General features: G+C 41.6%; 1 protein-coding gene across 1 annotated transcript in view; it reads right to left on the bottom strand.

The window, feature by feature from the left end:
- cux1b (cut-like homeobox 1b) overlaps window positions 1-16868 on the bottom strand; it is a 78504-nt gene that overhangs the window by 35919 nt on the left and 25717 nt on the right. Inside the window, exons 4-8 of the mRNA XM_037677522.1 lie at window positions 14844-14922; window positions 11231-11368; window positions 7585-7708; window positions 5047-5123; window positions 4524-4590 (exon numbers count right to left, since the gene is read on the bottom strand). Coding sequence (XP_037533450.1) covers window positions 4524-4590; window positions 5047-5123; window positions 7585-7708; window positions 11231-11368; window positions 14844-14922 — 485 coding nt within the window. The remainder of the gene's footprint in view (window positions 1-4523; window positions 4591-5046; window positions 5124-7584; window positions 7709-11230; window positions 11369-14843; window positions 14923-16868) is intronic.

The following is a 16868-nucleotide window of genomic DNA, read 5'->3' as shown; positions in this document are numbered from 1 at the left end:
AGATCTTTGAAGAAAGGTTTTGTGGAAAAGTTATAAACAGGTACTATCTTACCTGTTGTAGATAGCTCTTTGAAAAAAAAAAAAAAAAAGTTTAATTCTGACCTGACTGTCGAGCTAACGGCTAATCTAAGCAGAGCCAGAACCAAAGTGACTTCATGCTGTCTTAAAGGGATCACTGACTTATTGGAACAATAGACCTTATTAGATAAACAATATCTTCAGCTATAAAAACAGACAGAAAAATACTGTAAGCCATTGATTTTTTTTTACTAAATTTTTTTTTAACTAATGACACCCAGATATAACCATTCTATTTGATCTGCAATGCATTCTGGGTCAATGACATAGACAAGTTGATCTGGTCAATTCAAGCTAAATGGTAATTTTGGACATTATCTGACAAAAATCGCTAGCTAAATTAGCTCCAAAGCTAATAAATAAGACGTTAGCTCCAGAGGTAGCCTAAGAGCAGTAGGACATAATAAATTTTACATTACATGATTTACATACATTTCTGTGGTTATTTGCGAACAAAAGCAGCAGCTAGCTGTAGCACTTCCAATGCAGACTGGTGATTACTAGCATTACAATTCCAAGTGGATTCTGAATATTTCTGCCAGAACAGACATATAAAAGCAAATTGATAGCAATGTGAAAGTTCATAAAACAGCATTAGCACAAACTGTTAAGAAAAGTTGGAAACTTGAGACGTTTTAAGATGGCACCAGTCCAGTTTAGTCCTGACCCAACTCGAACCATTAGCTCATCAGTCTGTTCAGGACTGAACCATTTCTCCAAATTGAGTTCATTCTACCTACAACAGATATTATTCATAACCTTTCCACAGAACTTTACGCAAAACCATCTAAAAGTGCAAACATAAAGTTTAAATTTACCTGGAAAGATATATTAGCCTCCCTGCTAACTAGTTAACACTGAGTGTGTTTGTGCCCAGATAAAAACATGTTTACTGTAACAGAAAGCTCAAACACAACCTCGCGAAAAGTGTTCATCTCTGGCATGTTTATTTCAAACATTACACACCGACAAGAGTACAAGTACAGCACTGAGTGCAAAAGATGTGAGCACATATGTGCGCCGCTGTGTCCATTAAGACCTTTTGATTTGACTGCAGTCTTTTGATAGTGAACCCAATAGCCCACGCAGCCTTTGTATTTGTGTGTCACAGTATGCGAAACAGTGTAATGTCCCATAGGCTAAAGTACTACAGATTTGAATGTGTTTAACAAAACAGACACGGTTGATATTAGGTCAACGTTGTGCCACGGGCGATGCAGCAAAAGGAATCAGATGTGGGCGGGAGAGCTTTTCACTCTCCGCTTTTACTCCTTTTCCTTAATAGTTAAAAGGATGTGGTGTGTTTAAGCAACACAACAGTACACTACCTCAACAGCTTTTATCCTGACTTAAGCTATATTTTGTGCGAGACCCACGTGTGCACTCAGCCCCCTCTCCCGCGCACACACTAATGTGAGGTCATGGAGCCAACAAGCTAGAAAAGCTTGTAATGGAGAGCGTTTATGGGTAGTAATGCAACCCAAATACAGAGTGCCGCTCTCGCTCCAAATGTGATCATTTAATCAAAGTACAGATGCACAAAGTCTTCTTAAATAACCTTTGGATTTGGCTGTATTTGGGAATTATAAAGGCAAAGCTAGAGGCTGAAGGCCAAAGCAGATCACAGGGAAGGGATTTTCTGCATATCCTGACACAGTCAGTCAGTCAGTCAGACAAGTCGGTCAGTCTCTGAGCAGGACAGGAACTGTCCACAGCCTGCCGACGCACCCAGTACAATCAAAGCATCAAACACCCAACAATACAGAGAGAGGGGGTCTTTGGGGACATCAAGTTTTTTCTCCCACAAAAAAAAAAAGCTCTACACAACAGCCACACAGAGGCGCTATACAGTAGGTAGACAAACGCACTAAAAATCACATGAATACACAAAAACACTCCACAGAAACACACTTCTTTTGTGGCATGAAAGCCAGCGGGTGCACCCAGTGACATCAGCGTAGGACTTCTGACACAAACCCAGAGCCTCGAAGCCCCTACTGTACTTCCTCCATCTCAGACGAGCCTTTTCATCTCTTATCTCCTGCTCCTCACTCAACCGCTCCTTTTCTTTTCCACCCTCAGCCTCTGCCTCTATTCTTTCCCCACAAACACACTGCCCTCCACTTTTTACCCCACGCCTTTTCATCTCTCTTATTTTCTCCTTCCACCTCGCGTCTCTCATCTTTCGCTCGCTCTTCTTCGGCCTCCGTCCTCGGTGCCAGCAGGATATTCCCCCGATTTAGTTTTTCATTTCCCCTCCTCTATCACACTCTTATCCCCTGCTTCCTCGCTGAGGCCTTCGAGCCCCTGGCTTGCTGTTTGCCCCCTCCCAGCTTTCATCACTCCATTCCTTTTTCGTCTGTGGCTTTCTCCACATTGCGTTTTCACAGCGTGTTACCTTGGGGATTTGAAGGAGGCTTAAAAAGAAGCTAGATGTGAGTGTCTGCGAGTGTGTATACGTCTTGCACCGTTCCTTTTTGTGGGTGCTTAAGACGGACATGGAAAGGAGGAAAAAAGCCCACAGCTGGCTAATCATCAACAATTAAATCGTTATACACAAATAAATCCCCCCACACACAAACATGAAGAGGAGCTGGCACGCACGCACGCTCTTAAAGCATCCTGAGGGGCTACAGATCAATATATCATTAATCTTTAACTAGGACTAAACGATTAAAAAGCGGTCAGTCAGACCCTCGCAGCGCCGACACAGACAGGGGGGCTAAGCTACAGCTATAGCGCCCTTTTAGGCAATGCACCCCCAAATTCTCAGAGTGTGTCATTTCTGTGTGTGTGCTCGTGCACATTTTAAAAGGCAGATTACCCTAGGAGGACAGAGGAGGGCAGGGGGTGTCACGCAAAGTCGTCCTCACAAGAAAGTTTACAACGAGTGTGTGTTTTTGCAGAGGAAAAAGTGCACGATGGTACGAATGGCGTTTTGTGTGTTTTTTTTGTTTTTTTTTGCTGTGTTAAAATATATGCAGTCAAAGGGTTAAAAGTTGTGTTCAGCCAAACACTGGCGATTTGCTCAGCCAAGCAGTAAACGGAGGAAGGACTCCAAGGACTGGGAGGGTGCAGGGTTAGAGAGGGTTTGTGTGCGCTTTAAAGCGTTGCATTAAAATTTCAGATCACAGCACGCCACATAGTCAAGGACCCTGACTGCCTCGGGCTCACGAGTGAGCGAGCGAGTGTGTGTACTCGTATGTGAGTGTGCGTGCGTGTGTGTGTGTGTGGATGTGGGCGGGCATGTGCTTATTAGTTTCTGTAAGCAAACGGGGGCCGACTGTGAGCGCCTTTTCAAAATTATTTTTTTCCCCCTGACATTGAAGGAACAGACAACGACAGAAAAAAGGAAGTTTCAAGAAAGTGGAAGAGCGATGTAGTCAGGGAGCAGAAAGAGAGGGAGTGCTCCCAAATAAAATACAGATAAAGAAAAAATAAGTATTGATTAATGCCACTCCGCTGCATGCGATGTCTTCCTATGGCCTTTCCACCAACACAAACACACAATGTGGAAGATAAAAGACAGCGTGGGAGGTGGAGAAGAAGAAAAAAAGTATTCTGAGGAAGACAGAAGAGGCATCGATCTGTTTTTAACAGCCAATCAATTTAACAACTCTGGTAATGGAGAGACACGGCGAGTCTGGGGCAGAGTAAACGGGACTGGAAGGGGCAGGTTTTAAAAGCCATGCTGACGCCCTGCTGTACTTTGTGCATGCACGCAGGATGCCCTTGACCATTTTATTAACAGCCCTGTATTTAGCACGGGAGTTCAGGTTTCACTGCGGCGCACCAATTATCAATAAAGCGCCATAAACCCCTCCCGTTTCTTTCCCTCCCTCGGTTTTACCAAAGAAGTTCGGGCGTTCGGCTGCTTCTGGTTCCCACCGCAACTCCTGAGAGAGCGACGAGTGTGAACGTCATAAAGTGGCACTTCACGGTGTGGAGTGCAGACATGGAAAAGCTTCTGTTCTCATCCCGGCCTCCACTATAAGATCAATAATGACGCTCACACGAAGCAAGTAACTGAAGCTACCCCATCTTTCAGAATCTCGAAAGAATACCTGTGCAGTGTTAGGACTGGGCTCCCACAGTGAACTTCCTCTCCCTGTCATCATTCAGATAAATCAGAGAGAACTCTAAACTACACCACAAAAAAATAAATCTATTTTGATGCATTGCCGAAGCTGCAGAACGCATTAGAATCCCTTTCAGTATTTACAGTGCGTGGGTAATGCTGGGATTTGGAGGCTGCTGAGCGTTGTGGGAGACATTCCAGCTGTTAGGGAGAGTGGATATAAAGAGAGAGAGAATGGAAGGGAGGTGGGGAGTGGGAGATGCACTAAACAGGATGATTATGTCAAGAACAGAATATGGAGGAGACAGAGGGTAGAAGTCCCCCCCATCCCCCCGTAAATACACATGTAGATCAGCGAAACACGTACTTAGCTGTAGATTCTTCATCATACTTTGTCTTCAAATCAAAGAGCTCAGCCTGAGTTGTTTCAAGTGCTGAAAAAAAAAAAAAAAAAAAAAGGGGGGGGGGGGGGGATGAGTCAGCTGTGCATTCATCTGCTACAAGTCAGCTCCCGAAAAGAGAACTAAATTTCCCAACATTTAAAGAAACTTTCTGACAAATCCAAATTTAGGATTATTTCACATTAATGAATTATAAAGCTCTGCTTTTGTGTTGTTTTTTTTTTCTCCCACGGTTTTAAAGGAACTGAGAAGTTATTTGCTTACGCTAACAAACCATTGTTAATCTCATTAACCACACTCACCTACTCCAGATGAAACAGATTAACCTAATTTATTGTTTTAATCCTTTTATAGGTCTGAACATTTAAAATGAGAAACCCTTCAAATCTGAGTACAGTTTTCGTAGGACTTATCGCTAACCCCACCTCTTTTTTTTCACAGGAATAAGCACATTTGTTTGGAATTTGACTGGACTGGATTGGCTGGTACCTGTCTGCAGGGACTGGACCTTGTGTTCGGCCTCTTTCAACCTCGAGGACATGGAGTCCTGGCTCTCCTGGAGTTTTCTAAAGAGGTGCATAAAAAGAGAGCAGGAAGCAGAAAGTCAGAGTTAAAGAGATAGTGACTTGGTTGCTCTTTGGGTTCACACTTCGTGGCAACTATTCTCCGTCAGTTTTCCCCCCACTAAAATCCTCCCCAACACAACCCACTCCTCATTAAGCAGCCCTATTAGGCAGGAATGTCTGGCCACTGGGGCACGTTGCACCCAGGGGTGGATGGAGGGGAGGGCAAGGGGTTGAGTCAGGGAAAGGGAGGGGTACAGAAAACCACACGGACAAAATAGATTCATTCTTGGCACATAAAAAGTTGGGCTCCGCAGAGAAATCGCTGCTGTGTGTAAAAACATCAATAATCTAGCACAAATACCGTCTTTATGACACCCTTTGATGCCCCCTCCCCTCTCCGCCAATCTGTCTCTCCTGTCATCTCTATTTTTCTGCCCTCTACTTCATCCTTTCATCTCAGTCTCTCTCTCCTTCACTCCCTCCTTGCTGGGAGAAAAAAAAAAGGCATCAGGAGGTGCCATCCATTTACTACCCCTCTCAGACACAGGAAGTCAGCTCTCAGCAGACAGGAAGAGGCCTATAAAATCCTGACGTACAGGAAACACAGTTGGACAATTGATCTTCGACTGAAAGTCTAAAAAAACGCTTTCATACACCTTCTGAAAGTTAACAAAATGACTTTAAAATGGGTGAATCTAAAAATTGTCTTTTTTTTTAAAACTACGAATCTTTTAGAAAAATACTTTTGAATAAAACGACAATAAAATATAATTTTCTCTACGTTTAGGCCTCTAACAATCGATACATTTAGATACGAGTGGTGTAGCACCACAACTCGATTTCAGACCATCTTGAGGACTTCTTCTCAGTTTGTTCAGCTGTTTCACTTGAAAATGGCACAAATGTTTGTTCTCTAACTTCACGTTCAGAGAACAAAGTTAGTGTCGGAGTTAATACCAGCTTACACACATCACGGGCTGGTTTCTGTCACATTAGTATCAAATAGCGAGCCAGGGAAGGAGGAAAGAAACCCATATCAGATGTTTACTGAGATAATATGGCTGCCCACATCTCAGGCAATTAGTTTAATTGTTTTTACGTTACCCGGGGCCCCTCATGGGGAGGGACACTTAAAGAGCATTTTTGGACTTGATAGGAGTGATTATGCCATTTCAGCAATCAGATCAATTGCTCAACATTTGCTCAACATGCAGAGGTACTGTTGAGCTATTTATTACAGCTACAGGCGTCGTGTGGAGCCTGCTGTTAGTAAAGTTGAATATTCAAGGTTCCTTCTTCATTTCCTTTATTCCTTAATTTATATATAAGCTTTTCCAGGTGCAGATTTTAAAATTCCTCCTTTAATTTTCCAACCACCTTTCACATCTCAGTACAAAGGCTGTAAATGTTTAGAGCATAATTTTGAAACTTCAAAAGTTGTTTGATGGCAAATATTTTTGTGACGATTGTAGTTTTTGTTGTTGTAGATTGTACAGAACAATTACAACCATATGTTTTTAAGTTATTTAAATGTTATTATTTAAATATGGTGCAGTCTCCCTTACTTTAACCTTGTTTTGTTTTTCTCCAGATTTCAGTGACGTCAAGTTTACTCTGATTTATTTAATTCCACACATTGATTAAACCTTCATTTATCAAAGGTGCCATCAAGCAAATATCTATTTTTATGCATAATCAATGGAAAAACACTAATTTTGGCAAAATATAAAAAAAAAAAATAGCAGAAACCTATCTTTTAAAAAATGGTCTGGAAACAGAAATGTTTTTCTATGCTCCATTTCCATTTTCCGAACTTGTTCATATTTACAAAAAACAAAAACAAAATTCAAACTGTTCCGTACTTTTATGGCTCTGTGAGAACCCTGACTACGATGCTAAAAAGGTAGCGACTGACCCCATCCGGATTAAAAATGACTCTAAAAAACAACAAATAGTCATGAGGTTAATTCCAAGAATCAAATAAAACTGAAAGATGTTTGCTAAAAGCATATTGGCATCCGTTATAAAATATATATTTTAAATGCTGTCATTAACTGATAAAACCTCAGGCTGTTTGTGGCATCTTATTAGTTTTAATTATTAGCAATGTTTGCATGCTTTAATCAACAACAATTAGGTTGAAAGTTTCTGTTGTTATTACTATATTGAGGGGAAAAGCTGAATAATTTGTGAACTTCTGCTTGAGATCATCTCTATTCCTTCAGAAATATTTAAGAACTCAACAAGCAACTTTTTCATTTTTTGGTAGACACCTACACTGAAAGAACTAAAAAGTTATAGTTAATATACTTCAGTCTTAAAACCATCATTCAAAGACGAGAACTGACACTTCTGCCCGAGGGCACAAGAACCTAGAGATCTAAAAATAGCAACAAGAGTGGTTGGAGAAGAACGAGTTTCAAGCAAAACATCAGCGCAACTCAAAAAAATAGAGCTATACCTCTCTTTTTCTGCATAGTCATTGTGTAGCTGGAGCTGCTTCTCTTGGGCCAAGTTCTCAGCCTGATTCTTCAGAGTCTGCTCGTACTCACGGATCTTCTCCTTCAAGGCCTTAATGGTCACCTCTGATGGGGCGCAGAAAAACAAGCACTCAAAGGAAGGATCAACACGCAGGCATTTTTCAAGAACACATTGAAAAACAGACTCTAGTTGATGTGATAAATGGCAGCGGTGAAGACGGCGCTTTTGATGGGGGCGTTTTGACCTCTGCTTAAGAAACGCCACTTCATATTCCACGTTCTTCCTCTGCGAGAAGCCCCCCTTTGGCTCCAGCCTAATCTTTACATCCGCCACTGGCACAGAATATTCAATCACCAGCGGTAGATACGTTGTATTCATTAGGGCTGCATTAGATGTGAATTCCCACAACTTGCTGACGGCTGAGCTCCGTACGGGGTAGCCTGAAATAAATCTAACACATAACTGGAGTAATAAACAGGCGTCTGCGCATGAAAGAGTGTTTGTGTGTGTTTTTTCAGAGGAAGATATAAGTGAGTGAGACAATGATTTAAAGCAATGCTGCCTGATGCTTTGGACTGAGGGCTCTTAGCACTCTGTGTGTAGGTGTGTGTGTGTGTGTGTGTGTGTGTGTGTGTGTGTGTGTGTGTGTGATTTAAACTCCAGTCTCACAGTTCTGACACATAATCAATAGAGGAGAGTCCCCTTAGAGCCCTCTTACCCCTTAACTGCTTAACTGAACTTTAAACATTTAGGTTGTGGGGATCAATGGCCTCTGCACTCTGTGTGTGTGTGTATGTGTGTGTGGCTGGGTCTGCGTGTTCATTTAACAGGAGTGGGAGTTCCAGAGTGTGTTTTGGGGGTTTAAATATCCCCCATCTATTGAGGCGGGAAGGAGGGATAAAGGATGAGGGAACAGGAAAATCAATGGTAGAATGGAACCCTGCCGCTATCGAGCTGTTCCAATTAACTCTCGCTGAGGAAAAGAGGGGGAGAAAAAGAAGGGGAGATTCCAAAACATTCCCTGCTCGCTCACTCGCTCCGGTTTTGACTGAAGCTGCAGCACTTTTATTACCACTTCACACTCATCTCTCCGTCTTTGTCAGTTTTTCCATCTTTCTTCTACCCCGAGGTAAAGCGTTGTTTTTTATTCATGAAACGGCGCCTCGTGTTTTTCCTCCTCTCTCTTTAAATCCTGTTTGAAAATGTAAAACCTTGTTCATTTTGTGTGTTTCTGAAAAATTTATGAGTCATTAAATATGTTCAAATATGGACTTAATGCTCCAAAAGTATTTTTGTTGTGTTGTTTTATTTGCACGCAAACAAGAGTTTTGCATATTATTAGGCAAAAAGGATTTTATTAGTGTACTTTATGTGCATCTGCACAAATGTAGCAGAACAAACTCTAATTTAAGTTAATATATTTTACTCATCATATTAAACTTTCCTACAATTTCCCAGTTTGTTTTCCCAAGCATGGTGCTACTTAAAACCTTTACAAGATTAAAATATTTCTGTAACTTTAGCAACTGAAACAGTTTCGGAAGCTGCAGATTTACGGTCATGTCTAAAATAAAGAGGAAAATAAAATTCTGTTCACATTGGTTTAAATGAAAATCCTGTGAAAATATTCAAACAGGTAGGAAAATGAGAAAAGAAGGGAAGTTTCTCATGACTGTTGGAGACTAGCTGGTCAAAACGGTAAGAAAATATGCAGATTTGAAACCAGGTGACCATCAAGGCCACATTTTGACATATTTTTAAAATACAGTAAGTAGTCCATCGTTTATCGCGAGGGATCCGTACCCTGAAGCCCTGCGATAAGTGAAAAACCACAAAGTAGGAATAGTAGTACAAGTAGTAGTTTATTTTAGTATTTATCCATCCATCCATTATCTTTACCTGCTTCTTTTTCGGGTCGCGGGGGTGGCTGATGCCCATGTCCAGCCATCACTGTGCGAGAGGCGGGGGACACCCTGGACAGGTCGCAAGTCCATCACAGGGCTTTTAATATTTACTTATATATATTTACCCACACTCTTGCAATATTCTAAACAATGTTTCTAAACTCTCTAAAAGAGCACAGAATGTCATGATTTCAGTTCTCTGCCTCGCTGCTCTCAGCCACCTGCAAGCGTTCTTGGCCACGCCCACTTCTCCGCTCTGCATGAAGAACAGATTATCAGTTGCAGCAGGAAGCGTATCCTGCAGTATGGGCTTCACAAAGGTGCAGCAGCTGCTAAATAATTTTAAATAATTTACTTTAAATTAAAATTGCAAGCCGATCGTGTGGCTCATCTATCAGTCAGCCAATTGTGTGTCATGTCCAATCTTACATGTATTTTGAAAAAACACAATAGAGCGAGTCAGCGAAAAACGAAACGTGAAGTAGCGAAGGACTACTGTATCGTGACTTATCGTTGGGTGCACGGCTTGCAGAACCGTATTCTTGGTCGTGCACATTATTTTGTTGTCCCCTCCACTCGCATTGTACCCATCTTTGCAGCCAACCTCACGTTTATGATTTATTCTGCTGGAACACATGATGAGATGAAGGCAGCACTTTTAGAGCATTTATTAAAATAATTGTATATGAATAGTTTTTAGATCTTGACATTTGCCTCTGATGTTTTCTGTCAAAAGAGATCTCCCAATCAACAGCTCAAAACTCTTGAGATGAGTTGGAGAGGCCTACGACAATTCAGGTGAGTTTGAGACTCGAGGTCTGGAATGACTCAAACTATTTGATAGAAAACGTGCACGTGCTCAAACCTCAAGCGACAGGACTGCACGCCTCTGAGTCACTCAAAGAATTTGACATCCACCGTGCACATCGCAAAACGTTAAGAAGATTCCCACATAAATGCCATTTGCAAACTAGTCACAGCCCAGTGTGATGCCACCGCTAAGCTAGTTAAACTTGTTTTTAGACATTGAGTATTACAGACATAATTTTTTTTTTTTAAAAAGATGTTCAATATATCTTTAGAAAACACAGATGCAGCTCAGAGCTACAAGGTTTAGCTCAATTAGCCTACATTATAAAACAGACACCATCATTGTTTGTAAAAGTCTACACACATACACTTAAAATGAGTTCTGTGACTACCCTCTAGTCCAACTCAGGAGATTATAAGTGACGGATCAACTTTGACTCACCCTTACACTTTATGTTTGACACAGTTAAGAAATAAAAGATTTAAGGCTTGTCCTGACCGGTGTACTGAACTGTATACATAACCTGAACAGGAGGAGACCATGTCCAGTCTAAAAACATTTAGGAATATAAATTTAACCTCATTTTCCAATTATAGATTTATTGATTGTCAGTAGAGAGAATGTTTAAAAATGGTTGAAGTGAGTAGTGTGTCAAGTAAGTTACACTATTCTTATTTCTATTACTTCTTGCATAATTAACTTTATTTAATGATCTTTAAACAACCCGTTCTTGACTGAAGCGGGCTTGTTTTGTAGAATGCTTCATTGTAAAAATACAATGTCTGTGTTTTTATCTTTGACAGAGTTTCACAAAGAAGTCTAATGATTTATTTGAGTTGCCTCAACAGCAAAGCGAAGAGAAAGTGAGAAATATCATTAATTGTTTGCCTAAGCACATATCCCCCTCTAACCTTGGTTTTTAACTTCTGCGAACTCTTTGTTGTAGTCCTCCAGTGTCTCTCGAAGCTTGGTGTTCTCTGTCTCAATGTCGTGCATCCTCTGGAGCTTCAGCTGCAGCTGCTGAGCCAGCTCCAACACAGGTACAGGGTCTGGGGGAGAAAACACATACACATCGTGTTTAACACACCGCAAAGCAGATCAGACAAGCAAGGGCGGCGAGGTGGCCCAGTGTGCTAGGAATAACTACAGTCAAGGCCGTGTGAGAGCGGGCGATCGTCCTAGTGAAGTGTCCTTGAGCTAGGCAATGAATCTAACGGCTTCAGGACAAATGTTTTGGAGCGGACCCCAACCTTTGATCTCGCTGTGGAAAATGATTGATTCCAACAAGAACCAAAGCATAACAATTAACAGAAACGCTATAAGTTATGTTCAGCGTCAACTGTTCAAGACAAACATTTGACGATATGAGCAGAACTAACATCCCATACTGAATTATTTCATTATTATCAAATGAATCTGTGTTTTAAGACACTAAAATTCAACGTTTTATTGTCAACCCTGTTTGTCTATTAGCAAAATATGTCATGAACCACTGGACAGATTTCAATGAAAGTCTCCAAGTAATCACTGCTTGTACATCCACGATGACTGGCATTAAAGGCAGCGGACGATATGCACTCCTTCATAAGATGCTGAGGCTGTTATTAGTTCTAATCTAAAGCACTGTCACTAAAAAAACAAAATGAGATGAGTCAAGGTCCGCTGTCAATGTGAACGATAACTCCTGTACAGACAAAACCTCTCTCATGAAGTGCATCAAACGATACACTATCAACTTTTGTATCACAAAACTATTGTTGAGTTCTGAGAAAAACATCGGCTTCGTCGAGGAGGGGCTAATGCTGACGCAGCAGGTGAACTGCATAACAGATACCAGCAGAGGCAGATAAACGGGAGCGCAGATGAGACACATTAACAAGAGAGATTACCGAGCTGTGATCAGTTGAAAGTGTTCGCTATGATGCAGCTTGAAAGGGAGGAGAAAAAAAAAAAAAAGGGAAACATGAGAGCAGACAGTTGGACAAAACGAAGCTGTAAAAACCAGGCAGCGAAAGAGGTAAATAAGAGATTAGAGAAATGGTGACACGAGGAAGAAAGGCAACTTTAGAGGCATTTTAGCAACAACTCTGGAAAACACGCAGCAGGGTTAACTGTCAGCGTGATGAAGAGAGCCCTGTCAGTCAGGCCAATCACATCTGATTGGTGCTCATGGGTGGCAGACTGGTGACAGGCAGCCAAGAGACGCAGGCAACGCTCATCAGCGTGCCAGCTAAAAGAGCAGTTTATGCATGTGTGCGTGTTTAAGTGTGTGTGTTGTACAGATAAGAGGAACTGACAGCTTACAGCTGGGGGTAAGAGCTGTGTGTGTGTGTGTGTGTGTGTGTGTGTGTGTGTGTGTGTCATGTCTGACGCAGTTAGATATCTTAACTATGCTAATGAGAGATCAGCAGAGAACGATTGGGGAATTTCATGCTGATTTTGTGCTGTCAAGGTGACACACACACACACACACACCTTCACATAAACATGCATGAGGCTCAAACACACACAAACAAATACTAAGTAACATAACTGTACGCTCTGGATATAGACTCCTATCAGCTTTGCAGTCCTTGAAAATTAACTTTCTCTCCCTCTTATCAAAGCTTTGTCCTTCACACAACCCCCTCTCCCCCTTCAAATCAACCGTACAGCCTGTTAAAAACAGTTTGACTTGTGGGCCACTGGTGCTGAACGTTCTCGCCAGACACCTTTAATCTAAAGCAGAGCACACTGGGCCGAGTATCCAGGCCTTCAGCTGACAGAAGACAGGAGAAAACACACAGTTTCCTCTTTCAAGACTGCTGCATTAGTCAGACTGGTTTGTGTCTCTGTGCATCGGGCATTACATCATTGTCTCACTGCAAGTTAAGAATAGCCCCGTCAGTGCTGCCGCTGACTTATTGGGAACAGTACAATCCAAAGATATTACTGTAGGTCTATCCATGTGGGAATATGGTGACCTCCTTACGCTATAGATGAACTCAACTCCTTTCCTACATACAGGGCCCCTCCTGTATTCCCACACAGCTGCCTGCTCGTGTGTGCACTTTGTCTCAACCAATCCTGGCCATACCCGCCATCCATATCACCTACACCTTGTGTAAAACCCATCTAAAAGCTACTCCAGTGGGCTGAGACTTCATGAGGAGACATTAGGATGTCACACAAACAAATGAGCAATAAGACAGGACCAGACGGGCTACTGGTGGGGTCATTTCTTTTCACAATGAAAAGTCTACTCATCATTTTGCTGGACTTGAGGTGTTAAACTCTTGTTTTGTTCTTTTACATGAACCTATTATTTAAACACCTTTTAGCCATCACCCTACGTTTTGTGGCTTCGAGATATTGAAGAAGGGGGTCCTGGTTGTTACAGAGGGGCAAGACTAGGCCATAAAAACAAGACTTTTTTTTTGTGGCCCACGTGAAAACATGGTGTAAACTGCGCTCGTCAGGAAAAAGTAAAAGTTTCTCTGTTGGCAAAGAAAAAACTTTTTCCCCTGAGAGTATTCAGTATTGTAATGCTTTATTTGATGTATCCCAGTGTATTATGTTTGATATCTTTCTCAATAATCCAAGCATAAAAAACTGTTAAAATACAGGTAAGTTTCTTTTCACAAATATTTCACTAGTACAAAAACTACTGTAATGTTTATTTTGATCTACTCAGAAATATGTTTGGCATTGTTGACAAATATTACCCAGCAAGCACAGAAAATTATGTCAGTAGTGTCATACTTTGCTTTGTTGCCTTAACAAATGCTGCAGCAACCAATTTAGTGTATTTCAATGTTTTACATCAGGGATTATTATCATTCTCTAACAAAGTCTTTTGAAAGCCATATAACTAGTTTCACACATGAGACTATTTTGATGTTATGTCTGTTTAGATTTTTAAAAAAAAATCTTCAAAAACACATTCTCTATTCTGCAATGGAACAAAAAAACACAGATTAATCGGACGACTAACTTTAATCGACCACTATGGGCCGCTTTATTAGCCATGTTTGTACATACTTCACCAATTACCAAGCAGGAAAATGAAGATGCAGCTGCTACATGCAAACCTATTGAAGCCCACAATTTAGGTTTTGATGTAACATTGTTTTTTTTTATTTTTCATTTTTATAAATTATGTTTACAAGTTCTTCTAAATGTGCTGATGCATGCTCATCAACCAAGGTGGATAAATCTAACAAGGTGGAGTCGGTTCCTCAGAACAATCCGTCCATAGGACCTGACTCAACCTTGATAAAGTTCTTCTAAGGGTTGTTAAATACACATATATTTAACTTAAGCAAATATTGATAGATTTAGTTAAAGGAAAATTTCATATTGGCCCCCTAAATAACATGAGTCATCGGCTGCCCTGATTTCAAAAGATCAGCATGTGCCATACATAAAAATCACATTAGTTGACCTCTAATGGGATATCTTAAGTGCTACGGTTTGCAACTTTGAATAAAGACCAAGGAATAGACAAACTTCAGCAAATGGGGTTTGGCTGAACAGTCTTCTTACCTGGGACATCGATTATTTTCTTGTACACGTTCAAGAAGGCGGCCTCTGCTTCTTTACTTCTTTTACTCAAGGCATCAATCTGTAAGAACAAAACAGCAAAAGTAACAGTTAATTATCAGATGCACCCCCTCCGATCTGAGTGTCAGATCCATTTACCCCAGAGGAGGGCCTGTTAAATTCACAGTAAGAGTAGTCTATATATCCGTCTATCCTCACTATGCGTTGGTATGTTGCCAGCAATCACGGCTGTCTTAACAGTGGCTGCTTTGGCGTTTCCTTCTCGTGAAGTCAGTTCAGCTGTTCAGCTGCTGACGGACGCATTTCGTTTGTCGTGCACCAGTGTGTGTCTGTCTGTCTGTCCTCGAGTGCCCAAGTCCGTCAGTCAATGTGTGTATGTAAAAAAAAAAAAAATTATTATTTTTTCCCCTCCAGCACACTGACATCATTAAACAGCTGGCTCAGTCTTTCCAGCCACAGCAGGGGCAGATTATTCAGTCAGCTTTTAGTAGCAATACAGTGTGGATCCATTACTGATGTAGCCATTAACACGAGAGGGCACGGCGTGCGCTCCATCACCGATATTATTGAAAAGGACAGTACTAGGTTGGATCTATAAGAGATTAAATCTGAAAATGGCACGTAGAAACTTTTACACTGTTGTCAATGCAGCAATACGAGGCAATGAGCTCCTCTACAGTCTCTGTGGCACGCTTCAATATGAGAGTCAGACACAGTAGGCGAAACACATCTGAAATCGCGTCTAAATTGAGGGAAACAGATGCCAAATAAAGACATTCAGATGCTGCTACTGTACCGGGCAGAGCTACAGCCGACTACTCTGGCTCAGGCACTCAGACTAAACAGCCTTGTGATTCGCTTCCAACTCCTCCAGCATATTCACAACTAAAAGAAAGAATAGGAGACAAAAGCCTATATAAGTCCAAATATAAAGTCTTCACATTCCCAGCCAAGCCAGTAGTGGAGTTGATGGGTGGTTTAGGGGTTCCTGCCACTGTAAACAGAACAGGCTACATGTAATACTGCCTGGGCTCCTATGGGAACCTAATAAATCTCTTCACATGGCTTTGATTCACTCTAGTTTTTTTAGCCGCAAAACATCTGGCCCTGAGTAGGCTGGTGCCAGCACCCCCCCCCCACCACCACCACCTTTTTGTGTTATTTCCATGTCTTTCTCCCAGTCTATATCTTGTCACTTACATGCTCTGATTCATTCTTTTTTCCTCTCCCTTTATCTTTTTTCAGCGTCAGTCTTTCTCACATGGTTCCCTGTCACACAAACATCGTAACCTGTTCCTTCCTCTCACGAACAAATCCACAACTCTTATACATCTCAGTTTCAAAAACTGCTGCATCAACGTACTTCAGCCTCCAGAGTGACTGTGCGTGATCGAGATACTCTGATGCAAGGCCATCAGTGGAAGATTAAATACCAATACTGAACACATTGTGTACAGAAAAATCTGATCAGAGATTCTGTGTACCACAACAAGAGCTTATGATAAGGAGCACACATAAATTATCAACTGGGAAAAAATAAGATCTGCTGATGGCAGTGAAGGAAACCAGCTGTATGACTGTACGATGACTGGGCCAAGGTCAGTGGTACAGCAGCTTTATATAGCGCAACATGGGAGGCAGGAAATAGACATTTAATGTAGGACACACCCTACAGTTAAAAGCAGGTTAACTGCAGGACCCGAGCCATTAGAAGACCACCCAGGATTTGCAAATACAACCCTGCTGCTCTGAACTGCAGCTTGTTCAACCAATCCCAATGACATCTGCTATTACATGCTCCCCTGCCCCCATCCCCCCCCCCCCCAACTACAAACAGCACGCACACACACACACACACACAGCAAGCACAACAAATGAAGTGACACAAATGAAACATCGCCAGTATCAGTGGGTTACTGATGAGAAATGCTTACAATTGCAAAAGGTATCCCTGACACATCCACACACAAACACATACATACATACGTCAGCACCTTGTGGCACCAT

Source organism: Nematolebias whitei, chromosome 6 (assembly GCF_014905685.2).
Source record: "Nematolebias whitei isolate Nwh7 chromosome 6, NemWhi1, whole genome shotgun sequence".
NCBI lineage: Eukaryota > Metazoa > Chordata > Actinopteri > Cyprinodontiformes > Rivulidae > Nematolebias > Nematolebias whitei.
This window is presented reverse-complemented; position numbering and strand designations above follow the sequence as displayed.